This window comes from Maylandia zebra, linkage group LG9 (assembly GCF_041146795.1).
Source record: "Maylandia zebra isolate NMK-2024a linkage group LG9, Mzebra_GT3a, whole genome shotgun sequence".
Classification (NCBI taxonomy): Eukaryota; Metazoa; Chordata; class Actinopteri; order Cichliformes; family Cichlidae; genus Maylandia; species Maylandia zebra.
In genome coordinates, this window is record NC_135175.1 from 29,312,816 (window position 1) to 29,339,655 (window position 26,840).

Below are 26,840 nucleotides of genomic sequence, written 5' to 3' on the forward strand. Positions count from 1 at the left end.
CACATGGTGATGATTGCCTTCCAAAATCTATGGATGACGAATGATTGTTAACAGGTTGCGGGTCGTTACATAAACACCATAGGCTCAAAGTACAGCAGCTGAGAATAAAACAATAAGACAATGAACGTTTAAATCAAAGGAGTTTAATGAGCAATAAGGATGCCTGCTCAGTATGGTAAGTGGTCTTGACTCATCTTCATGATAGACATGTAGCACATGCAATGCCTTTGATAAATAGTCTGTCCATTTTGATCATCAACATGTTCAAGCTCCCCAACCTTCTCTGCTAACAAATATGGTCTCTTCAGCATTTTTAGAGTTTCTCTAGTCCATTTACCTTGCTGCCTTAGAAGACACGGTTCTGCTATAAAAAGTAAATCACAACCATAGGTGTTCAGCAAAATATAACTGAGGTAAATTTTCCCTTCATTACATTTAATATTTCAGAGTTTATAACATTTACTCATCGGCCACTTTTTGCATCTGTACAACTGCTTGTTAATGCAAGTTGATTTCCAGCTTGGCAGCAATTCAGTGCATTTAAGAATGTAGACATAGTCAACACGATGTGCTAAAGTTCAAACTGAGCATCAGAATAAGGGAAACAGTGGATTTACATGACTTTGAATGTGGCATGGTTGTTTGTGCCAGTGTTTATGGAGAATGATCTGAAAAAGAGAACGTATCCAGTGTATGGCAGTTTTTTGTTGATGCCAGAGGTCACAGCTGATAGAAAGGCAACAGTGAATAATACACAACTTGTTAAACTAAAGTATGCAGAAACGCTTCTCTGAATGTAGAGCAATGGGAAATGGAAGCACAGGGAGCTACAGTTGTAGAAAACCACACCATGCGCCACTCCTGTCAAATGAGAACTGCTAACAATTTGCAAAGATTGAAAAAAAAAATGTCGCCTGGTCTGACGAGTCTTGATTTCTGCTGCAACTTTTGGATGGCAGGGTCAGAACTTGGCACGACATGAAAGGATGGATCCATCCTTCTGGGCATCAACAGTTCAGGCTAACAGTGGTGGTATAATGGTGCAGGGGATAATTTCTTGGCACACTCTGGGCTCCCTATTCCCTCCTTATTCCCTCCCTAAACAATATTTTAAACACCTCAGCCTACCTGAGTATTGTTGCTGACCGTGTCAGCATTCTGACAGCTGCTTCTAACGAGATAAAAAACCATGTCCCAAAGCTCAAATCTTCTCAAACTTGTTTGTTGAACATGACAATGAGTTCACAAATGCCTTCCACAGTCATCAGCTCTCACTCCAGTAGAGCACCTTTGGGATGTGGTGGAACAGTAGACTTGCATTATGGATGTTCAGCTAACAAATCTGCAGCAACTGCATGACACAGTCACAATAGACCAAAATCTCTAAAAAATGTTTCCAGCACCTTGTTGAATCTGTACCAAAAAGAATGAAAACAGTTCAAAAGATGACCTGGAATTAGCAAGGTGTATGTATTAAAGTGAGAGGGTGTGAGTGGACTTGATCCTCATGTGAAAAGATCAGCTTTTCAAATGTATTCATGTTCAAAAAATAGCCCCGTCCCTTCATTTTTGTCCCTTCATTTTGTTGATTTGGATGAATTCTGGGTGAATCATAACATTGCTGTAGGTAACCATCCATTATACCATAAACAGAAATAAATAGTTTCTAAACATAGAGGTGGACTTTCAAACTTTTTTCCCCTAGATATTATTTTCCCTTCCAGGCCACAGGTGATCCAAATCACCCAAATGTCGAGTAATTTTACAAAATCTGCCTACTTTGGGGTTTAAATCAACATTATTTTAAAAAGTCTGATAACCTATTTAATCGTAAATACCGTGAAACTTAATAGACTTTACCCAGGACGGTACCCTGACTTTACCACTGTCCCTTTATGGTCCCCATCACTGCTATTAAGGGGGACATTTATACTTCACATATTTCCTCCCCTAACTGTACCAAAACAAGCTTGTGGCAATTTGCTGTCACACTATTTTGAAAACTAGGCTTTATTTCTCTGCAGTGGGTGCTTCCACTACATTCCGCCTTCAGTGTTGGAATATTTTATTTATACTTCATTAATTTTGATCACACGGAAAATTTCATGACATCCTGCCTTAATGCAATTAGTGTCAATTTTGTTAAACCACAGAGCGGGCTTGATGTGAACTTAGCATACATCAAGACCATGTGTGGCAATCCAGATGATGGGGGATTGAAAATGATGGCAATGTCCAAGTCTTGCAGTAAATAATAAATGAAAATGCATGACAATCTTTCACAAATGCTGCCAGGAAAGGTCCAAGAATTTATGAGGAAGGTGAAATATAACCTCTAAACCTTGTTGTTTTGATATCTCTGCACAAAATCTTTGAGGAATTCTTTTCATCCACAGGCCATCAAAACAGGATTGTGTTTATCTCTCTGCCTCCACTGGTGACTATATTAAAGACTAGTCGAATAGATGATTGGCATGTGGCTGGCAGCTGGAAATGCATTTCTGAGGAGTTTAAAGAGATCAACAGAGTCTGGAGCTCTAAAGCTGCATAGCGAAAACACTCCAATGTCAAAGAAAACCAACCTTGTGCTTTCATCATATGCCCACAGGAGCAACCCGGTATCTATAGCGTATCTTCACTTTCTTTTGTCAACATGCTGTATATTTTCACAGTTTGGGCTACGTAGACTCATTCTTGAGAGTGGCTTGCAACTGTTTGTGTTCACAAGCTAATTGGTACTCAGAGCCAACCAGTTTACTTTTGGTACTGTCAAGCCAATTACAGGAAGAGAAGAGATTTGAGGAAGAGAGGGATCCTCCAACCTGAAAGAAATCTGCAGCTAGAACATAAGTTCTGCAACATTAAACATGGATTTTACTCATTGTAGTCATGCTGGAAAGCATAATAAAGTTAATGGGTCAGACATAATCAAACTAAAGCTGTAACTTATGATTACAGTAACAGAATCACCCATTTAGTCTGTCAGAGTTGATGACAAATAGAAATTCTCAAATTACAAATTATGAGTTACTAAAGCATGATGTGAAAAATTGCACCCGCAAATTACAATAACTGAGCAGCACACGAACAATTTCTTCTACACCTGCATATAACATTTAACCAGGAAACATATTTGAAATGTGTTTTCCGCGAGTGTCTTGGGATGAGACAGGCAGCATAATCTTGGCACATTTTTTGATGGTGGGAGAAACCACGGCGCCCTGTGTAACTCATGCAATCCTGGGTAGCATATAAATGCTCCACACTGACGAGCCCTGTCAGATTACCAGCTGACTACCAGCCTTTGAAAGGGTTCACATTAACAACTGATCAAAATAATCAAATAGTATAGTATTTGCAGTATTTTTCTTTTCTTTTGCTTATTTTTGATTTGTTTTTGTTGTAATATAAGATTGCTGTATTGAGTTATAGCTGGTTTAATTATATTTATTGTTGCTAATCTTGCACTATGTGCAATTGGTAAATGGCCTGTATTTATATAGCGCTTTACTAGTCCCTAAGGACCCCAAAGCACTTTACACATCCAGTCATCCACCCATTCACACACACACATTCACACACTCACACACTTTTCACTTTTCACACAATTCTTCTGGTGTATTTATTAAATCTTTACAAGTAGAATTAATTAATAAGAGGGTCACACAGTTATGTAGCCTTACAAATGTGGTTTCATACTTTACCCTCCCTTTAAAAGGACCCTGTCTAACAAACCCTGTCTAAATATGTGGACAGCACCTGTCTTTCTATGTAGATGTCCCTGAACACACCATGGCAAAGCTCAGCTGAAGTAATCAGCTGATTTGGCATATCTGGTCTGGGGAGCCAGGATAAAAGCCACTCCAGCTCATTTAGCCTTCTCTCTCCCTCTGTGGCTTTCCATCTGCGACTGTTCATTCTTTGGTGATTTAATTTAGTTCATGCTCCAAAATGCCCCACATGCTCACATACATACACTTAATGGTAGCAATATTTCTGATGAGTACGTGCCACATTTAAACAGATTTTTATCGTTAGGTTCAAAGAAATTGTGTACCCAAAAATGTTACTACAACAACAAAACTAATTTGTAACATTTATTATTATTATTATTATTATTATTATTATTATTATTATTATTATTATCATCTGCTATAATAATTAAGTTACTGGACCCATCCATCCATCCATTCGCTTCCGCTTATCCTTTTCAGGGTCGCGGGGGGCGCTGGAGCCTATCCCAGCTGTCATAGGGCGAAAGGCAGGGTACACCCTGGACAGGTCGCCAGGCTGTCGCAGGGCCAACACACAGGGACAGACAACCATTCGCGCTCACATTCACTCGCACATTCACACCTAGTGGCAATTTGGATTAATCAATTAACCTATCCCCACAAGCTGCATGTCTTTGGATGGTGGGAGGAAGCCGGAGTACCCGGAGGGAACCCACGTAAACACGGGGAGAACATGCAAACTCCACACAGAAAGACCCCGGCCTGATGGTGGAATTGAACTCAGGACCTTCTTGCTGTGCGGCAACGGTGCTAACCACCGTCCCACCGTGCTGCCTGTTACTGGACCCTCTCATCATATCTAATTTAAAATGGCTGAAAAAAAAAGAGTTAAGTGTAAAAAGTTTCATAACTTCATATAAATTAACGGGAGAGCTTTAAAAATTCACTTAGTAACACTGGCACCAGGGCCTTGGTATTTACAGTCAATAAATAAAACCACTGCTGTGTTTAAACTGTGCAAAGAAATATTTCATACACAAATATGTGATCCCTCAATAATTTCTTACCTGATTTTACTTATAGTCTGAAAACCAACAACAATAAAAAAGCTCATAAAATAAACACAATTTTAAAAGAATACAACATCTTAGCTGAAAGGCTTAAGTGTACATTTTTCTTTTAAAATATTCTGATAGAGAACTCTCCGCACTTCATGAGAGACTCATAATATTAGCTGTCCCACAACTGCAACATTTCTACAAAATAGTGATTATGCCCTAGTTTAATATTTGTTATACAACAGCAGTCGCTTTCTACTCAAAGCGCCTTGAGGCAACTGTTGTGATTTGGCACTATACAAATGAAAATTGAATTGAATTGAATTGAATTGAATCTTAGGCTAACAGCTCCTTGTCCTCCACTTGGTGCTTTTATTTTTTCACATCCACTTTGGTGTCAAACTTTTTGGACTTGAGCCACGGTCCATGTCTCAGGGGCTATGGCATCCAATACCTTGGTTATTGCAGCCAAAGCCTTGCTTTTTGTCCCTAAAAAAATTGAAGAAAAACATCGGCTCTCCAAAGGAAATTTGTGACTTTTGAAGGTCCTGACACTATAGATTAATTTTCTTCAAACAGCAGTTCTCCTCTTTTTTGGTATAGTTCTCAGGGTTGTCTCTTATGAGAAGATTATAACTTTCTCTATGAAAAACCTTCATGTTTTGTATTCTCTAACGTTTCAATGGTGGTAAGAACAAAAATGGCTGGTGTGCATTCTCCATCTGAAGGTAATTTTCCGTGTACTTTTTCAATTCGAACAATTTTCTGCACGTTATAGTGACTGACCCAATCAGTGTCAATGCAGTGTCAAGTCCCAGTCTGTGTCTGTGCTGCTGATTAAAACTCAGTATAAGTATCAATCTGCAGTTGGTGTGAAAAATGTGAATGAAATCGACATTGTCTGCCCAGTCATCAAGCCTAACCTGGCAAGCATGCTCTGTCAAAACTTTCGGGTGAAGGTTGTGCTTTAGAAATGTAATTTCAAAGGTACAAGTAAGTAGACATGAAAGACTTCGAAGACTAGCTGACTCACAGGGTACAGTGAGCCAATGAATCTTTACACCAAACGGATGTGAATACAAATTTGACAGATTCAGATTTCACAACTGAAAAATATTAAATCCTTTGTTTTATAATGAGAAAGAAACACATCAAAACCACATATCCCTAAGCTTGACCCATCAAATATTGAATTAGCAATTTTCTGCCAACTGATCATCCAATGTATTAACAGATTTTACTACTAAAAGGGACATTATCTAGGAGCTGTTTAGTCCCCCTACATAGCTATTTTTCAACCAACAACATACAGAGAACAAACAGTTCTAAATGCAATGGCAAAAAAATTATAGGTAAAGATTAAAAGTCTTAATTTATGAAATATTGGAACATGAACTATTAAGGCATTAAGTTGTGGCTTAGACATAACCACCATGCCAACAATTCTCTTCCTTCCATTCTTCTCTGCTGAAGAAAGAGAGCTGAATGACTGCCTGGTTCTGCAGCAATCAGGCAAACGGCTTAGAAGCTGTGTGCAAATCAAACCAGAATAACTCTTCTCCCATTACAGGTGGAGACGGGAAAATTACTTAAAGCCTGCCTGTGAACTTAAATGGAGTGTGCAAATATCAACTTCCTAAAATAAAACAGTAACAGAATCTTAACAATTAGGGCTGTGCGATATGACCAAAATCTCATATAAGAATTCTATCATCCCGATAACGATATAAATCACAAAAATGTAACATTTTCTGTAAATTCTGTGAATCTCGGGCAGCTCGACTTGCAGGAAGTGTTTCAAGCTGCGCGTCATGTAGCTGGAGTCGAGTGTTTTAACCGATGCATGAAACTATACATTTTTAGACATAAGTTGTAACGGCTGCCGTTTTCTTTGTGAGTATTTAATACACGGCGTGCTGCCGGGAAAAGCCTCTTCTAACGTTTGAGTCTAAGGTTTATTTTTTAGCACCTGACGGCTCTTTTTTTTTTTTACTTCTCATCCGTAAATAATCTGCTCTTTCAAGTGATTCAGTTTATTTTGAAAAGTCTCAACAGGATCTTGAGCTTTATTGTGAAAGGTTTGTGGAACATAAACAAGCGGACACGCGATGGTGTTACTGTCGTTGTTGCTAACCACAACGCATAACAACAGTATTAAATATAAGAGAAAGAGAGAACTTTAAGAAATGAATATAGCCACTACAGTGACCATCAGGACGATGAAAAAATATTGCCGGAAACAGTTTATTTTGCGACACCACGAAACAAACGATAGCGTAAAATGAAACGATAGACCCAGGCCCTCCAGGGTTTGGAGGCCTATCTCCCCCTACCACCACTTTCCCTGCCAGTGGCGGACCCCCTCAGACATCGGTGCGTTGGTGGTTCTTTGTGTCCGGGGATGGGCGTCCAGGTACACGCCGGCTCACTCCTTGGCGGCCGCTTATCGGGGCCTGGAGCCTGGGGCTCGCTCGGGCCACTTCGGAGGTGGGGTGCCCCCGGCCTCTCGGCCTGGGGCTCGGTCACTCAGGCGCAGCTGGCTGCCGGCGGAGCTCATGGGCGCGTCACTGCAACTCCCCCTGGCTTCTGCTCCGCGGCTGCTGAGTGAGCCCTCATCTGGGACTCTCCTCAGCTCTTTCCGGGACAGTGGCGCAGCTGCCCCTCTGTTGGTCTTCCTTGGTCTCTTGTGTTCTGGGGGCCTCTGGATGTCTGGAGTTTTGATCTCCTCCACACCTGCTTCACGCCCTGGAGGACGGGGCTGTGGCCCCCCCACACCCTCTAACAGATTATTACATGAAGGAACCTTTTAAAAAAAACAAAAAACAAGCGCGTCCATGCTCACAGGTGTACACACTGGTGATCACACCCACAAACTACACCCTTTTTGGCTCCTACCTCAAAGCACACTGTGTTCTGTTGATCTTATGTGCTGCACAATAATGTTTAACATTTAGTATTTACTGTCATATTCCCATATATCATTGTGATGTTGTCACTCTTGTTCTCTTCTGCTTGCTTTCTTTTTTCTTTCTCAGCAGGTGATCCAGGTGATTGATATATGCATTTTTTTTTCTCTGCCCGTTCTGTTGGTTTTTGTCTTTTGCCCTTCTCCCCCGTCCCTCTTCTCAGCTGTTTCTCTTTCCCTCTTTCTTTCTCCCCTTCTTTCCCCCAGTCAAGTCTGTCCCGTATTCAGTAAGTGAAAATAAAATAAACAATAAAAGGTGAATCAAATGGACCATTACGGCAAGGCTGGGATGGTCAGTTTGGTAAAGTAAATCCGTTGGGCATCTTTCTTTGCCTTTAGACAACAATTCTGATGGCAAAAGAGCCAAACGGGACAGGCCAAAAAAAAAAAGAAAAAAGAAAAAGAAACGATAGACGTTTTTATATCGTCATCCAATATATATCGTTATATCGAACAGCCCTATTAACAATTACATCACACTAGCTGCAATACACTCTACTGAGTGCCATCCTGATACATTATTAGTGGCTACGCAGTTTGACCTTCATCTGTTTCCCCCCTTATACTTCTTTTCTCTCCTTCACTAGATCTATCCCATTCATTGTACAAAGCCTGATAATGTATGTGTCTCGTTGGATTGCATTATTGGTGAATGCCCTTTCTAATGACTTTGTAGTATTCAGTGTAGAGATCTACATAATGTATGTGCCTAGCTTCTCTTGTTTTCTCTATGTTTGTTTAAAGGAAGCCACTGTGGAGCTGATATGTCCAATCAATATCAACTGAGTGAAGAAGAATGTTCTCCATGCAGACAGAAAACGAAGTACATAAAATTCTCGATCAGATTTCATACTACATGTCAAATACAACCTTTTTCCAGAAATGAATCTTATCCTATTTCTAACTGGTTTTCCAGAAAGCTAATGTTCAGTCGCATGTTAATTTTATGACCAGTTAAATCAGCCTGGGGACTAGTGGGACACAAAGCAGCGAGTCCATAATTCTAGGTCAACATCTTTGTTTACCAGTGCATGTGCACTGTCGTAGTTTCACAACTCTGTTAATCAGAAAAGCACTAGACAAAGAATAGACACATTTAGTTCATGCTGTTTCTGAAACATTGCTTTGATGTTGAAAGAAGGTCTTTCTAAAGCATGCACAGGAGTTGAAGGTGAGAGTCACACCGAAGAACATTTATTTCATCAACAATGTGCATGGCAAGTGGGGTGAGGGTGGGGGCTTGGAAAGGAAAGAGAAATGAGGAGGCTATGCACCCTTGCTGATAATCAATGTCTTGGCTTCATATTTGCAATTAGTGAAGGGGATGGGTTTGTTTTTGATTAAATCGCGGCTCTTATGCTCCACTCAAGAGGACTTAATCACTTTTTATGTGGGTGTGCTTGATTGTCTGATTATCACCACATTTTGACCATGCTCCCTCCCAATCAACTCTTCTGAGCACCCCCTTCTATTAAATTGATTTGTAACAGTCACAGTAAACCCTGATGATGAAGCACCCGCCTAATGACCATACATCAAGAGGTGGTGATGAGGGGCGTGCTGAAGACATGCCGTCGATGCACATCGCGGATCCGCCCTGATAGTTGTCCTCTATTTTGACATCTGGGGGGAAACGGAATGAGTCGTTGTCTTCGCAGAAGGATGGTTTACTTCTTGATATACAGTAATAAGATTATCACTGTCCCGGAAGCAACTCTGACACTAATTTAACAGCTCTGCCTCTAACCGCTGCTAAATTTGATATTTGAATGAGAGAAATGAAAATGTGAGCACATCAGCTTTTGAAAACTTGAAGCCTCTGCCTCATAGTCAGTCATAGTGAGTGAAGGCAAATGGTTGAGGCTCCAAGTATCTAAATTGTGCTAATATTGTTGAGTGCTTCAGCAAAAAGAGGAGGGAGTGCACCTTGGAAATAAGGCTTGTCTACATAGTTGTATAATTTTCTGAAGTGTAATTTACTTAACCCAGCTTCCGCTTGTTAATTGTTCTCTTTTGTCAAAGAGTAATTGCGTTGCGTTTAGAATATATAAAAACATATTGATCAGCTTTTACAAATGAAGACTGATTATAATAAATCATTTGGTTTCTTTAAACTTAATTTTGTGATCATACAATATGGTCATCATGCAAAAGTTGGTTGTATATTCATACCCAAAGCTTTTTAATAAGGTTTTAATCTTATTTTGATTTGACTTTTTCTTTTCAATTTAGTTTAGTTTGTGTTAGTTTCAATCTTAATGTATGGAGGATATATGCCAGCATTTAAGGACATGTGCACAGGTATGACAATCAGAACACACATTTTGAAAGCAGCTGAGTCTTACTCTTGTAGACATCCAATGTCTCTGCGAACACATCCACCAGCTAAATTAGAATAACATTTATTTATTTATTTTTTTACAAATATTACAGGGTTTTTTTTAGGTGTTTCAATTTGTTTTAACCTTTAAATATCTTTTTTTTTTCTACATGCCATTTTAGTCAATAACCTTGCTAATAGCTAACCTAATTGATACTGAAATTCATTAATCATTATTATTTTATTATAATAATAAAAAGTACACAAATTATCCAAACCGTTTGGGTTTCATTCTTAATCATTTTTTGTGTCTGAAATCAAAGTTAAAATTTTTTCTTCCATATGATTATGGGCTCTCCCATTGCTAGTTTTTTTTTTTTTGTTGTGATTCTGTGTTTTTTTATTTATTACTTTTAAAATCGAATACGTCTTATTTATTTATTAATGTCAGTTTAAGTTCCCTCACTGTTTCTTTGTCTGTTGCCATTTTTTTCTCATTTTCCATCTACTTCTAATTACTTCCCATTTTAAAGGTTAGCTCTCTTTTGTATCCTGCGATTCCTCCCCTGAATTTCTTTTTCACCTGCGTTAATTGCTTTCACCTGTGTCTCATTCCCCTCCTGTTTGTCATCCCCCAATCTGCCCTGAGAGTATAAATAGTCTTGTCTTCCTCTTTGTCAGCTCATTTGTCTGTGCTCCCTGTTGTGCTAAATCTGTTTTGTGCAGCCCTCTTTGTTCCTTTTTTTTTTTTTTTAAATTCCAAGACTTTTGTTTTTCCGGATTCCTATTTTATCTAATCATTTGGACTTTGATAATTTTGGATGTTTTACTAACTGTGTTTTTGTTTTCCTGGACTTTTAGTTTTTTAGACTCTAAATTGGCCAATAAAGAGCTTGCTTTTGTTTATCGTCTGCCTTTATGTCCTGCATTTGGATCCTCTCTCGTTTGCAATCCTCATGCTATGACACTACCTGCCAGTCAGTGTTTACAAACTCTGATAAATTTAAAAAACAAACCTCATAAAGTGAAATCATTGTCAGACTATAGCGAGTTGTTTAGAATGGATTTTGACAAATGTCTTTACCATTTTGCTCTTCGCATGTTTACCTGCAGAGAAGCCAAACCTGAGGCCTGCGCTGGAAAGCAATTTCAACATACCCACAGAATCTGTATGATTTCTATATTCACTTACCCTGATGCCTGCAGTCAGAATAAGCCGTGACATGAATCTAAGTCAGCCCAGGCTTTAACGTGTGTGTGTGTGTGTGTGTGTGTGTGTGTGTGTGTGTGTGTGTGTGTGTGTGTGTGTGTGTGTGTGTGTGTGTGTGTGTGTGTGTGTGCTAATAAAGCTAAACCTATTCGAAGCCAGGAAGCAAAACTGGTAAAAATGCAGACACTGTAAGCGACAGACTTATCATAATTGACTATTTTATAAAATTTTATTAAAAAAGTTACCTGCTCGGGGTGAAATATTGCCTTTATAGTACAGGCTTCTGCTCAAACATTGGTAAATAAAACCAGCAAATTGTTCAACAAGGAGTCTAACTTAAGATGCTGCATTAACCAGATTTGGTTCAAAAAGCTGTGAATGTGTTCGACCGGAGTTAAGTGCATCCATGACTAATGGGGGGGGAAGGATCGTTATCAATGGAACTTATTGCCTATATTCACCATGGCAACTTGTAAATAAAAAGCAACACCTTAATTTTTAATCCAGTGGAGAGAGGAATATGAATCCATGTCTGTGTGGATGATGATGATGTCCTTTTATTCAGTGCCATGCAGTCATCATTTATCAACTTTACATTTATTATAGTTAATAAATGTAGCTGTAATCCCAGTTTACTGTGGGATTAACCAGTTTACTTACAGGTCTGTGACTTTCAGAACCAGTAAGACTCATTTAGTTTATTTCCTGGAGATGTGGAGGTTCAAACTTCAGACAACATATATTTAAAAATGTTGCCCAGCATTTTACTGTATTTCATCGTGCCAGCATGTTTTTAAGATGAAACATTAAAACTCTGCTTTTAATCCAATTTTAGAAACATGACTCATGTTCACATCATCCAATCTGTGAGTGTTGCTGATCACAAAAAAAAAAAAGATTCCTACAATAGGAAACAGTAAATGTTTCAGTGTAGAGGAACTGATGTTAGGCCAGCTGCTGATTCTAAACGGACTTGAGGTGTGAATGTGAGCGTGAACGGTTGTCTCTGTGTGTTAGCCCTGCGACAGATTGGAGACCTGTCCAGGGTGCACCCTGGCTCTCGCCCTGTGACCGCTGGCATAGGCTGTCACATTGCAACCCTTAACTGTATAGGCAGAGGGAACACAAATGGACGAATGAAAATAACAAGCTAATGTCTAACCTGAGCATAAACGGATGCAAATTAATGCGCTCTGAAGAATGATGAAATGACTCCAAATATCAATCGCTTAGCTTAGGTGCATCAGGAGGGGAGGAGTCAAGGTTTTTTTGTTGTTGTTGTTGTTGTTGTTGTTTTTGAAGAAAGCTTGCCAGCGAGCAGGTTAGGTTGACCTGGTCTGTTGCTTCATTAAGGGAATCAAAGTTTAAGTTTTTCTTTTTAAAGGAAAACTCAGAGTTTCCCTCATCTCAGGGTTAATACACTCTTCAGTAAACCTGCTTCCTGGAACACGGCCCAGAAAGCTTCAGATAAGTTTCTACTTGATTTGTAAATAAATCAAGTAGGACTATAAATATGATGCTGCTGTTCTAAATTATTCACTGTGCAGCTCCTAAAAATCTATTTGATGTGCATATGGATGGAAAATATTTCAGTTTTGAATTAACAGGCACATCAAAGACGAAGGTATTTCAGCTTTTAACATGTCATTAATAGCGCACTATCAGCTCTGCAAGTTTGGTGTCACAGATCAGGCTGAAAGCAAACCCAGCTGACATTTATACCTACATCAACTCAAGGTGGCCAGTCAATCCGTGCATGTTTTATCAACATCTGAACAGTAATTTTAGTGCAATCAATACTGAAAAGTGCATCTTTAGCGCTCTTGCATGCATACAGACACACATCCTCGCTCTTGCGGATGACTGTGTCCCTAAATATTTCTCAGTGGTTGCTGAATATTTTTCTGCCCTTTTTAGAAAGTTTCCAACAGCGCAGCTTAATGGTGAGATGTTGGCTGTGAAATTTCTCTTGTTACTTCATGTAACGCTTCAATGGTTTAATGCTGAAAACATCTGAACGCCCTTGTGAAGAATGATGATGAAAAGAAATGTTATGTAAAAACTTTACTTTGCTATTTTTCTTCTTCTTCGCACTGTTGCGCTATTACTATACATACAACAAGACAGTTGCCTGATTCTGTCAAAGCACAATCCATTTTTAGATGCATGAATAAAACATTTAGCCATCTTAGAGGTTGCCACTTTGCTCTGCAAATGAACGCAGGATAAGACAACTGGTGCTCCCTCTAGTTTGGGCTGGAGCTCCCACTCCGTCAAATATCGCATTATTTAAGGTATAATTTAGCGGCAGGCGCATACCCAGTGAAACTCATTTGAAGTTTTTTATTTCCTGACTAGGGGATCTGGTTCCAACAGCTTCCACTACGTCACAGTAGTCAGTGAAGCTTCACTCATATACTGTATTCAGGGTTTGGGGATTTCCATCATTTTCAAAAAATTACGGTCCAATCTGTACCCGTCTTACGACTTCAAAGCAGCCTGCTGAGCTGACTGACATGGATACATTTGCACCTCCCATTGGGAGAATGGGTTGTCTCCTGTCTACTCTCTGGACAAGCCCTGTCCCCTGCCAAGCATTTGCGTCTCACTCATGCACGAAGCTGTCATTTTCCAAATGCATCAACCCCCCCAGAAAGGTGTCACTGGGGATTATAGGATACCTCGGGGGATTAAAATGTTCTTGACAGACTGGCTGTTTCACTTATTCCCAGGCGTCTCTCTATGCTGTCGTATGTGAAAGTATTGATAAAAAGTTCACCTGAGGTATCTGACTGTCAAAGGCCAAATCTTATAATGCGATAGACACGTATGTTTGACTGTGTAGATGTCCTAGCACAAAGCGGCGGGTTTTTTTTTTTTTTTTTTTTTTTTTTTTTTTGGTTTTTTTCTTTGTTTTGTTTTGGGGGTTTTTGACCATGCAATGACTTTATCTGAATTTTTTAATGATCACGGAACGTCTGTTTCAAATTTTACATTTTTAGATGAGTGTTGGCAATTCCCTGCAGTGGAGCTGCTCATTTGCTGCTTGCTAACGTCCAGAGTTTTTTTTAATCAAGCAAAGGGGGAAAAAGAAGAAAAAAAAAAAAAAAAAATTTGCCAAGTGCATTCATCCTCCTCCTCCTCCTCCTCCTCCTCCTCCTCCTCCTCCTCCTCCTCCTCCTCCTCCTCCTCTCCTGTCTTTGTCTAATTAAGGGTCATTCTGTCTCCTGGCCACATTAGGACACTGCACACTTGTCTCAACCCACATAATTAAATGTTTTTGTGCTTACCATCTGGAGACCTCATCTCTTTAAACATGCATGTCAAATTGACTCCTTAATAATGTTTATGTTTCTTCTCAGTGCTTTATTATCATCCAGGATTAGCTGTTTGTGTTTACTTTGCTTTCATCAGCATCACCCTCCACACACACATATACAAACACTCACACAAACACAGAGTGAACACGCAGAACAAGAGTACCCTTAAGGTAGCAGCAGATCTAGCACAGAGCAGTCAGCAAACTTAACAATCGTGAACTTCAAAGCAGTGGACAAATTTAATATAAAAGTAACCATGTTTATGCAGTAAGTGCATCAACAAACCGGTGCCCCAGATATGGTGCAGCTATTGTTTATTACTGCTTCTACTAAGGATGCGATGCCTCATCGATGATAAGGATTATATATTTTTGGTTTTCTGGGAGTGCCGATGTGGGATTTTACAATATATTAGGGAAAAAAGAAAACTTTTCAACAATAAAGATCCCAGATTGGCACGAATAGCAGACATTTAAGGTTGAAAGAGATATTTGCTGATGCTTTTTTTTTCCCATCTCACCCTTTGTCCAAGCATGTCATCCCTCTTTCCTTTCTTTCCCCCTTCAAATAGTACCATTGTTGAAATACAGACATATGTGGAGTCAGAAGCGTTCTGCCTTTCTCATTCCCTTTTTCTCAGAGTGCAGTTGAGGATTAGTCTGTGCCTGAGTGCCTAGAATAATGATCACTGCAGCGGAGAAACACATTTTCACATTTCAGGAGATAAGGGCAGGCAATCTGCAAGCAGAGGACTTAACCAGCTCCCTGTGGCTTATTGTGGAGCTGACAGAAAAGTCACAACCAAACGCCAACACTAGGCTGCATCATACCTTGCACAACCAGGAAGAACACCCACTACTATGTTTTCCACTGTGAGGGATATCAGTCACTCTGACACTCCGGTGGCACTTGTAACATTTCCAACGACGAGGCATCCCAGCTTACTGTGCCAGTGTCCAATTTCTTACTGAAGTGGTTAATTTCCCACCATCTGATCAAATCTGGGTTTATTTCCCACAGAGAAACCAAATCTAATATTTCACTTCAAAGATGGCTTGATGTAGAGGGCTACTCTCACTTTCAGCCTTAATCCACTCTTGCGCATAGCTGGCTTCCCAGAGTTGTAGGCATGCTGAGAGGCACTCATTAACTCCAGAGAAGAGCACATTTTTGGACATTATCATGACAGAATTGGTTGGACATCATAATGTCAGAACTACACACCTTTACAAATGAGACCTGAATATTTCACATCAGAAGACAAGGGATTTGGTGTAGTGGGGGGCACATGTATAATGCCAACACAGCAATTAAACAGCTTGCTCCTTTTGTAAACTGTTATAAAATAATAAAGAAAATGGGGGAGGGGGGGGGAGAAAAATGTCAAGTAAGCATTTAAAAGCAAGTTCCCTGAGATAAAAATAGTGTTTTTTTTCCCTTTTTTTTTCCTCCACGTTTCAGTCAATTGAATAAAAACCCTACCTTTCCCACATACTGTGCATCTGGTCCCATGTGTTCTTCTAAAACAAAGAATTGGTTCCAGATCCATCCACGCTTAGGCCTGTGGTGCACCTCCGTCTCCCCATTAGCCAGTTTGGTCTGGTTCTTGGAGGGCACTTTGGTAGGAACGTGATGGCTCGCCCCAGAGCACCTCTGGATGAAACAGAGGCAGACCAGAAAGGGACACAGACAAGAGGTGGTGGATATCCTCATGGTGGCGTGTGCTTTTGTAAAGTTATCCCCGCGTTTCGAGGTGGCAAGGTCCTCCCGCCGCCGCTGCAGCTGCCACCTACAGCCACCGCTGCAGACCTGTGCAGTAGTCCCAGCAAAAGAGGAATCTAAATCCAAACTATAGATGGGATGGTCCGGGAGGATCCTCTAAGGTTCATGACCCAAAGCGATATACATTTACATTATGGAATTTCCCCGACTAAGAAAGGCTGTACACATGGACGTGAACTTCTGGGTAGATCTATGAAGAGCAGAGGTTAATCCCGGAAGCCATTCTGGATTTCCTGGGAGAGGGAGAAGAGGGAAGAGAAACACAGAGTTAGAGATTAATTTGATGGATATTAGAAGCTAAATGTTCACTAATTCCCTCCAATTAAATTGCAGCTCGTAAATCCTTACAGATGAGGATGCCCACTTCAAACTGGCTGACTGTGATAAACAAAAACAAAAAAAGCAGCAAGAAATCCTGCTTAGTATTGCAGCCAATTTTGCCATTATGCAGATAACAAAACAACTTCTGACTTCTTGAGTAACAGTGCTGTTAATAAGGTTGTCCGTGCCTATGAGGTCAGAGCGCTTGGTGACTGATCCTGCCCTGTAAGGTCTGATTCATGGATCGCAACAGTGTGACCCAAACAAGGACTTTAAAACCTTTTATTAAAACCTTTATTAGCTTTATTTTTTTTTAATGTGGATGTTTTAAATACAGCTAAGGCGTACTGTGAGGCTGAAGACTGTGCCACATGCACAGTGAATAATAAATGTGGCAGGAAGAAACACATTTATAATGAAAAGGACAGACATCAAGCCACTCAGACGTAAGGCAGAAGGTGATTTTCAGATGGCAGTGGAATGGAAAAAAGGGAGAAGGAATATTTTTCCTGAATCAAAATTATATACAGTATCGAAGATGGAATTAAAGTAGTAAAAAATAACTGCAAACACTGCTGGATTTCTCTTAGTGTGCATTCAAGTGAAGCGCAGTCAGTCCCTGAATTCCCTTTAAAAAGAATGTGCATTACAGGCGCACCTGCAACTCAGCGGCCTTTAAGGAGGAGGTATGAGTGAGTGAACTGTCTGATTTCTGGGGTGTATTTTAAAGCTAGATGTGCTATTTAACTGCTGCTGAAGCATGACATCAGTATTCACTGCTCATTTTCCTTTTTGTTTTTTTCTTTTTGTTTTTTGTTTTTTTTTTTTGGCTGAGGAAATTTTTCAATGTGACCTTGCTATTCTGAAATGCCCTTCAGTTTGATGCCACAACTAAAGAAAAATGTCCAACTTCAGTGTCTGATATGTGATTCTACTGCAAGGGGACACAGGAGGAGGAAAAATTGTGCATTAGTAGTAGGTATAACTGTAAAGACACAGAGACGCATAATGAGTTTTGTTGGGTTTTTTCTTTTCCTTGTAATGCGCAAAGCTAAAAGTACTTAGCTGGAGAGCTGTCCGCTGTTACCAACTTAAATGAACACAAATGTTGAAATTACCTTAGGCCAAAACAAAACACCTTGTCATGGACAAGTTTGCACCATTTTTGTAAATCATGTTTAGAGTAGAGATGGCACGATAACACTTATGTCCGATACCGATATCATAAATTTGGATATCTGCCGATACCAATATGAATCCGATAGTGTTTTTTTAATATCTTGCTGCATTTTGTATAAGTTCATACTCAATTTTAAATAAACAACAACACTAAAGCTATTCTGTTATACCTGTATGTAAAACAATACACTGCACCCAAAATATTTCATAGTTCAGCAATACTGATCAATCTAATAAACTTAAACCTACTCCATCCTTCCTATTCTGGTATTGTAAAGATTACTTAGGTTGCTTTATATTTCTAACTATTATGGTTGCAAACTCCCAGCAAAAAAAAAAATAAATAGGGAACCACCTCATGATGCTTAATCGACATAATCAACTTTAATTTGATGCAGTGTGAAAAAAAATTGCACAGAATTAAATTATTTTTCAAGAATAATTAAATAGATTCATCATCTTTCTTCTACAGAATTGCAGACTGCACAGATGGTATCTTTCCAAAGGAAAAAGTACTATAGCTTACTAGGGTATATTAGACTTAACAGTTACTATATACAGTAATGGACGTCTATACATTTTACATCAGATTAAAACTTTGGGTGTAAGATTCAGATAATTATTTATTAAAAGCTCGACATTTTAAATGAGAATAAGAAAGAAAAGTCTGTCTTTGTGCCCCCCTCTTCCCTGTTAATGCCCCACCTGGCCCCCTGTCAAAACTTTGCTAGATCCGCCCCTGCCCAGTTACCAGCCGTCGGCTGCGTAGAAAAAGATCCTGGTATATAAAGTAATACTAAAAAATCTAACAACAGCTTATCAAGGTTAAATGTGCTGCTGTTGTTCAGCCGCTGGTTTCCTCTCTCTAGTGCAAAGTGGGCGAAAAACAAACAAGAGAGAGCAAGTGTTGTGAGGAGCTTTTTGTGATATTAATCACGCATACTAGGTATCTGACAGGATACATGTCCGCTCCATATTTACAGAAAGCATCTGTAATGCATGTTGACTGCATCCAGACGTAGAATTGGAACATACTGACTGACTTTTCAATTCAACTCTGTTGGGTTTTTCTCTTGTTGTGATTTGGTGCTTTATAAACAATCATATGGACCCATATGAGCAAGCACTTTGGCGACAGTGGGAGGGGAAAAACTCCCTTTTATGAGGAAGAAACCTCCGGCAGAAACTGACTCAGGGAGGGGCGGCCACCTGCCGTGACCAGTGGTGAGAGAAGACAGGAAGTTAAAAAAAATGCTTATGACAAAAAACCATGTTTGAAGCAAGTAATAATGTCAAATATTATACTAAACTATTTATAATGCATGGATTTTTTTTTTTTAATTAAAAACCTCTCCCCATGTCTTTTGCTTTTAAATTAAAACTTAAGTTCTCCATTTGAACATGAAATGATAAATGAAGTGTGAATAAACACAAATACAGTACAAGAATACAAAAAAAGTTTAAAAAAAAAAGGAAATAAATACAAGGAGGAAAAACGTGTTTGTACTTTGTTTCCCTTCTCTTCCCCCCATAATAAAATGTTCCACAGTCTTGAATACTAACGTACAGCAGAGAGTTGGTCTAGCATTCAAGTGTTACAGCAGAATAACTGCTTCACAGGGATTATCAAGAGGACAAATACTTGCATTTGATATATAACAGGATAAAGGAGCTGACAGACTTCAAAGTGTGCTTCTATGCATGTGTCAACATTAGAGAGAAATGCTGAAACAGGATATTAATGCAACTTACCACTGTCACATACTTTGAAGGATAATCACTGAATTATTTTTTTAGAAATATTTTTTTTCTCCATGTGGATTAAGATGTGCTCAGAACTCCTTGGCTAATCCCCATGTATTAAATATCTTTACACACAAATTATTGAGCTAAACTATAGTTGTTGGTCATGTTCACTAAGTGCAGTGGTTGTAATGTGAAATACTGAATGTCAGCCCGTGCAGTCAAAGGAAAGGAAAAGTGGTGTGGTACAAAGTCTTGGATTAAAGCTGAGCAGGATAAATACTCAACCACACACTAAACCTGCAATCTTGGAAATGATTTTCATCTCTATAGGTAGCTACGCCCAAATCCTGCTTCTCCTGCTCTCCACCTATATCTGAGAAAATTATACCAAACCCTGCAGAAAATTGTAAAGCAATATCATAAATAAAGTGTTTTAGAGATTTTAAGGTTTGTTTCTTGGATCACAATAATTTTTCTGACTCAATAATACAATTCAGTGACAGTGTAAAACATTTTCCTACATGGGAAAGCACTGGTGAACCATTTGAGGTACCTGAGCAAGTCAGACTGGGTGTCAGAATATCTTTTCCAGTAGTTTCACTTTCACCTCCTGGGGCTCACTTCAATCAGCCTCCTAATTGTCTGATTATCGTGCTGATTCTAAGCAAAATACATTTCAGGGAGCCATGAAATCAACAGCATCTGGCTCCATCAATGGAAATAATTTCCCCCCTTTTATGATGATTATATTGTTTTGAGCAGCCTTCAGCCCACGGCATGTTTAAATATGTGCAGCGCTTAACAGGATGGGTTATGCAGCACAGGCAACCGCAACGATTTTGGCAGAATGTTTGCTAGACTGTCTACATTTATAAGCGCGTCAGTTGTATTTCAATATGATTTTGTACATGAACTTAACTGGGATAATATAATGAAAAGTACTGCATTGACAAAGTATGCCAAACCAAATGTTTCTACAATAGTTTTAAAGGATAAAGATATCAACAATCACCAAATATTTGATATTTTTCTATAACAAATCCAATGTGGGTTAACTGGTTTTAATGGATTTGATCCAACTACTGTACAGTAGTAGGACAGCTTTTTTCTATAGCCAAAGGCCCATATGAGCAAGAACATTTAAATACAACAATACAAACAAAATAAATAGTACAGAAAGATGTATTACATTACAAATATCTGTATCTGCAAACAAAAGCATATTGGCATAAAAGCTCCTTCTGCAAATATTTCTGATTTTTCCTAGTGGCAACCTCAAGGGCTGAAAAATGAAGCCAATCCCAAAGTGCCAGAAACGACATCTCTAGAGGCCACTTAAGGCTGGCTCCAAAAGGGAGTCAATCCCCTACACTGCCATATTAAAATCCTGAACTAGGCAGCACTGAGAAGAATATTGAGAACCCTATGCAAAATAAATAAATAAATGTGTATGTGTGTGTATACACAAAACAAAAACCACCAGAAAACTTTGTGTGTGTTGCTATTGTCCAGAATTTAGCAGTCTGTTGGCTGTGTGGAAGAAGCTGGTTTGGGATTGGAGCCTGTACCACCTCCCAGAGGGAAACACAGTGAATTGTTTGTGGTTTGGAAAGGAGTCATTTATGATGTCGTGGGCCTTCTTCACACTGCTCTTCCAGGATCCCAGGGTTTGTTTGTTTGTTTGTTTGTTTGTTTGTTTGTTTATTATACATACAGGCATGAATATCAGCTATGGGATATTTTGTTAAATATCCCTTAGCACAGCGGTCGCCAACCTTTTTTGCGCCACGGAACGGTTTATGCCCGACAATATTTTCACGGACCGGCCTTTAAGGTGTCGCGGATAAATACAACAAAATAAAACTAGTACCGGTACCGAAAAAAAGATTTATTCATAACACACGTGAAAAGACTCAGGAAAACCGAGTTAACAATAAAAACAATAACAAAAAAACCCTGAAAACCGATAAAAACCCTGAAAACCATACATTTCAGACCTGGGCCTCAACTCTTGCGGCCCGGTACCAAACGACTCACGGACCGGTACCGGTCCAAGGCCCGGAGGTTGGGGACCGCTGCCTTAGCAGGTTGCACCTTGACCAGATGCCTTTGGTGCCCATCAACAAGCTTCTGTCTTCTAGTTTTGACAAGACATTTTCAGAATCAGAATCAGAATGGGGTTTATTGCCAAATGTTGAGCAGGTTTACAACATTAGGAAATTGCTGCGGTGCTTCAGTGCAAACATTTTAACACTCTGCTTATGAGTATGCCTCTTGCCAAAAAACCAACCAATTTAAAATAACTCTACCAATTTGGCCAAGAAAAGGCCATTCAAGAACCTTAATGTTAGCCTGTTTTATTCATTCCAAAACCAATGGTGATGTGTGTTTGATATCACTGTCCTGTTGTTCGGGGATGGGGAAGAACGATCAGCCACCTTGACTTCTCCCACAATTGGTGGTACTTCAATCTTTACATACTTTTTCTTCTACTTTTGTTCTCTCTAAACATCAAACAACTTAAAAAAATATATCTCTGTCTCCTCTTTTATTCATGGGAACTGGAAAACTCAATCGCAGTGACTCGACTGGTCCTGTAAACAACTTGAATTTAATAAGACCTCGGCAGAGCCAATCGTTTTTGCACGTAATCACACCCGCTGATGACACTGCAGGAGATGAAACACTTTAAAACGCAGAAAGATAAAACAAAATGACGGACCAATATGGTGGAAGAGATGTTGGAAAACGCAGAAGAGATGCACCTCAATTCAGTATGGCAGAGATGGAGAACAGGCGTCTGTCGCCTGCTGCTAATAGCTAATGTTTTGGCCTCCTGCTGAGAGCTCACCCACTGCATTCGATTTCACAGCATCGGCTTTCTGTCTATGTCAAACACCAGACAGCAGAACACAGGGCGGGTCAAAACACATATCAGTGAACTACTGTTCTATCCTCAGAACAAAAAGGGCCAGCTAGAGAGCGACGGCCACAGCAAAAGAGACTCTTGACTTGTCACCTCACAGAGGAGAGAAATACAAACATTTTCCACCAGTTTATAGGGCCTGTTTGTTGCCTGTAGTCTCAGGCAATGTTACACTGAGCTGAAGAAGGTAAACAAGAGGGCTGAAGTGAGTACAGGGAAACAAGCAACAAAGAAAAATTAGTGACACAGCAATACGTGATTATGTGAAATCAGACTGAAACACTGCTGTGAAATGTTCCTGAGGCCTGAACATAATTTTATGTTTCTGGTGTTTCTGTTGATTCAGAAAGGGCTCTCAATAAACTTGTTTTAATGGATGCTTAAAAGAAGCCAATTTAATGGCATATTTTTCACTAATAGGTCCGTTGAGTCATTTAGTCTCCTCTTTAAAAAACAAACATTTTCTGAAAAGAGGAGAAAGACAACAATTTAGTTGCCAAGTGTCACAATAGAAGCAGCCAGACAACATAGATAAATCTATCTTCTAGTGGTTTATTATTCTAATTATGATGTTCTAGTCTTTTAAAATCCCCCCGCTACAGTTTTGTACTTCTGTCTTCTGTAAGGTCAATAAGGAGTCCCTAATCTTTTTGGTCATATGTGCTAATCTTGCTGCTCAGTTGTCTTCATCACTTTTGTTCTCCCATGCTGTCAACACCACTCTCTTTTCCAATAATCTATCTGCCCATGTGCTTCACTTTACCTTTTGACCATCTATTGCACATCCTTCCTCCTGCCCATCTCCGCCTTATCCATAAAGACCCTGGGGGTGTAAAACCACTATTTCTTACCTTCATCTGAGATTCTCTTCTCTGATGTTGCTTCTCAGCTGATTTTAACTGCCTAAAGGGTTTTTTGGTTATTCGGCAAGCAAATTTTAGCAATAAATGCTGCTGATCTGTCCTCATTATATTGTTGTTCTGGTCAATGCTGCAAATCAATGCAAAGGATTTGCCAAACCTTTGAAGTCTTTAACTACTTTGCTTTGTCAGACTCCTTGTCCTGTCATTGTCCTAAAACAATCCTATTTAAAACAAATATGTAAAACTTAACATACTATAAGAGATATTTATCCTTAAAACCACACCTGAGGCAAGTGTTGGATTTATAGAGATCAGTGGCGTGTGGTGACTCTTACAGAAAGGCAAGCGGAGACAATTTATGGATCATTTTTTCTTCACAAAGTTTTTAACTATTCTTTGCTCAGTTCTCTGTAACTGAGGACTAACGGTAAGACGCCCTGCTGTTTGGAATTTGTCTAATGACTCCCTGTTAACACAATTTACCTATTTACTACAATACAGAATTGAAAAGTTACTTTTATGAGAACTGTAAAAATCACATTTGATTGATCTGTACCTGTTCTAAAAATAACCACTGTTTAGCTAGAGTCTGTTGGGTCATTCGACCCAGCTCATTGTTGATGAAAGAAAGGAGATTAGTCTGATCAGCTTCACAAGCAGGGCAATCCTCTGAATGTGTGGCAAACCCTGGAGGTTCCATGAAATTGGAGACAAATAGGCTGTAGAGAGATGCCAGGAATTCAGAGGTTTACCCAAGCGGTAATATTTCCACAATGAAATCTTATTAGAGTATGCAGGAAATCATGTCTGAATGGACTGCTTTAGTGGTTAGTTTATTGACCCAAATGCCTGATCTTACAACTCTGGCATAAGCTTTCTAAGATGCAATCTGGCTTTAGTTGGTGGTGATTTCCCAAAAAAAACCCTTCCAGTCTTGATGCATTAGAGGTCCAAACAGCTTTAAGAAAATGACTCTTACAGATGAAAGCTACCCTACAATAATACAGTTTTTGTGTTACAGCAAGTGGTGCTCAGGTGTTGGTCTTCCTCAAGAGAATATTGCAAGTTTTTAAACCAGAAATATGTCCTGCAGTTCAGACAGGCAACCCACATTGCAAATCACACACTTGTCTCTCTAACATCCCAAAATTCCAGGACCCCTAAAGACAAAACACCAACATTAACAGTACACTGGAAAGGCTCTAACATCCTACTGCTCTACACTGCTGCTTTTAATAGAACTTCCCAAACTTTTTTCGTGTGTGTGTGTGTGTGTGTGTGTGTGTGTGTGTGTGTGTGTGTGTGTGTGTGTGTGTGTGTGTGTGTGTGTGTGTGTGTGTGTGTGTGTGTGTGTGTGTGTGTGTGTGTACTTTCACTGTTTTCTTCTCCAAGTTACTATGAGCATATATTCCAGTACCTGCAAGAATCAACTTTGATCACATTGCATACCCCAAGGATGGTCGGCACAAAACAGCCTCGGGATCATATATTAATCATGAGTAAGTTCTATAGATAACATTTCCCTCATCTTGTCAAACCAAGATCTAAAGAAGTGAGAATCTGCCCTCATCATTTTAGGCAAGAAGAAAGAGCGAGCTGAGTGTTTTAACTTGACTGACTGACTAACATTTTAAATGAATGTGTATTTTGTGGGATAAAAAAAAAAAACAGAATACTGGGCTGTCAAAAACACTTGTGCTGCAGAGAATGAGGGAAGTAAAAGCCTTCAATCGACAGAGTGCAGGAGACTCCAAACTTCACAGTACCTACAACTAGGCGTGAGAAGCTTGAAAAGGTGGCATATTGTAAACATTCCTGCATATATTCTCTCTCTCTCATGCACATGGCAAATGCAGAAACACAAGAGACAAATGCTCCAGCCTTGCATTTCAATCTTCTTCCAACACTTGTGGGTAATTAAAAGCAATAAGCAGCAGGTTTTTAAACACAGATTAGGCCTGAAGGTAATTAGGCCCATTGCAGTAATGACTCCCACTGAGTCATGTAGGCAGGATGGTGTGTCAGTCACCCCCTCCCACCATTTCTCCCAAAGTCAACAGCAACTTGTCCTTCTAGTAAACAGCCCTCCAAACACCATCTGTCCTAACCCTTAGCTTTGATTACCTCAGACCTAAAATGCACCATTTCTCACTTGACTTGGCAAAGCAAAGATTGGCAAAATGAGAGCGAGAATTAGATTAGCCTTTGTTGTCTCCCTTAACAGAAGTTTGTCTTTGGCACTCGAGTGAACACAGTGAGCATAGCTGCACATATGTACAATCAAACTCCGGTTAACACTAAGTGTCCCAACAAGAATAGTAAACACTGAAACATGCGTACAACGCTATTCCACCAATGATCTGCATTAGGGCGATATGGCCTAAAATCCATATTGCAGTAAAATTTGAAGCATGTGCAGTAATGATATATATCGCGATATATTATTTCTTCTGTATGTCAAAATGACTGAACAGTATATCATGCCATTTTAAGAAGATTTATTGTGCAAAACTTTTCTTGTTTTCAATGTGACACAAAATTCTTAAATAACAAAAATGAAGACAAATGCGCAAAAATCTTTTTGAGTAAAAAGATACAAGTAAAATATCGATAAAACACAAAATTCTAAATGGTTTAAAATAAAGTGCAAAATGTGCCTTTGGAAAAGGCTTGGAGAATATCAGTCTATTAGTGTGTAGGGCCACCTTTTTTCTTTCCACCTGACTGACTGGGCGTTGTGAAAGGCGCAGTTTTTGGCTTTCCTCATATTCCAAAACATGCTTCATTTTCAGGTGATAAAACAAATTACTTGTACTCCTTCTCTTGGCTATTACTGTCGCCCGGCATAATTTGCAGATGATATTTTTCTGCTCAACTTCCGACTGCCTAAACCCAAACCAGGTCCATATGACCGATGTTTATGAGCACCTACTCACACATAGCGCTGACCATCTTAAAAAGTTATTATGGTACGTCTAGTATTAGATAACTAAAACTGGTGCTTTACACAGTCTGTCATTCAATACCCCACATTACATTACAGGTTTCTCTCAATATGATCCATAGCACACACACAAAACGTGTAGTTCTTCAAAACCTCTAATGGTTTCATCTCCCCATGTTGACAAGTTAAACAACCTTAATTATATCTGTGAAGCAGGACTCCTTCCCAGACTTTTTTTTCCCCTTCTTGGTGTCAAATTAGAAAACATGCCTGCACTCGTCAGCCACACTATATGTTGTTTGGCTGCTTAATGAGAGCTGGGCGGAAGATGGAAAATGTCCCATCTGTTGTGTGTTTAATGGTTGGATTTCTTGAGCTCTCCTCATACAGGAGGATTGCCAGGATGGAGTAGACAGCACCCATCTGCTGGCCACTGCAGGGAAAAAACAGTTTTTCAGCTCGCATCATCATC

The 26,840-nt window shown here is 39.4% G+C and overlaps 2 protein-coding genes across 5 annotated transcripts in view; both read right to left on the minus strand.

Annotated features, from left to right (window-relative positions):
* Positions 1-26,840, minus strand: part of LOC143420332 (uncharacterized) — a 466,151-nt gene that overhangs the window by 250,563 nt on the left and 188,748 nt on the right. The gene's annotated exons all lie outside the window — the stretch shown is intronic.
* Positions 1-26,840, minus strand: part of LOC101477649 (cadherin-18) — a 192,022-nt gene that overhangs the window by 56,241 nt on the left and 108,941 nt on the right. For all 4 annotated transcript variants that reach the window (XM_076888311.1, XM_076888310.1, XM_076888312.1 and 1 more), the window contains exon 2: positions 16,090-16,622. In XM_076888311.1, coding sequence (XP_076744426.1) covers positions 16,090-16,320 — 231 coding nt within the window. In that variant the 5' untranslated portion in view covers positions 16,321-16,622. The remainder of the gene's footprint in view (positions 1-16,089; positions 16,623-26,840) is intronic.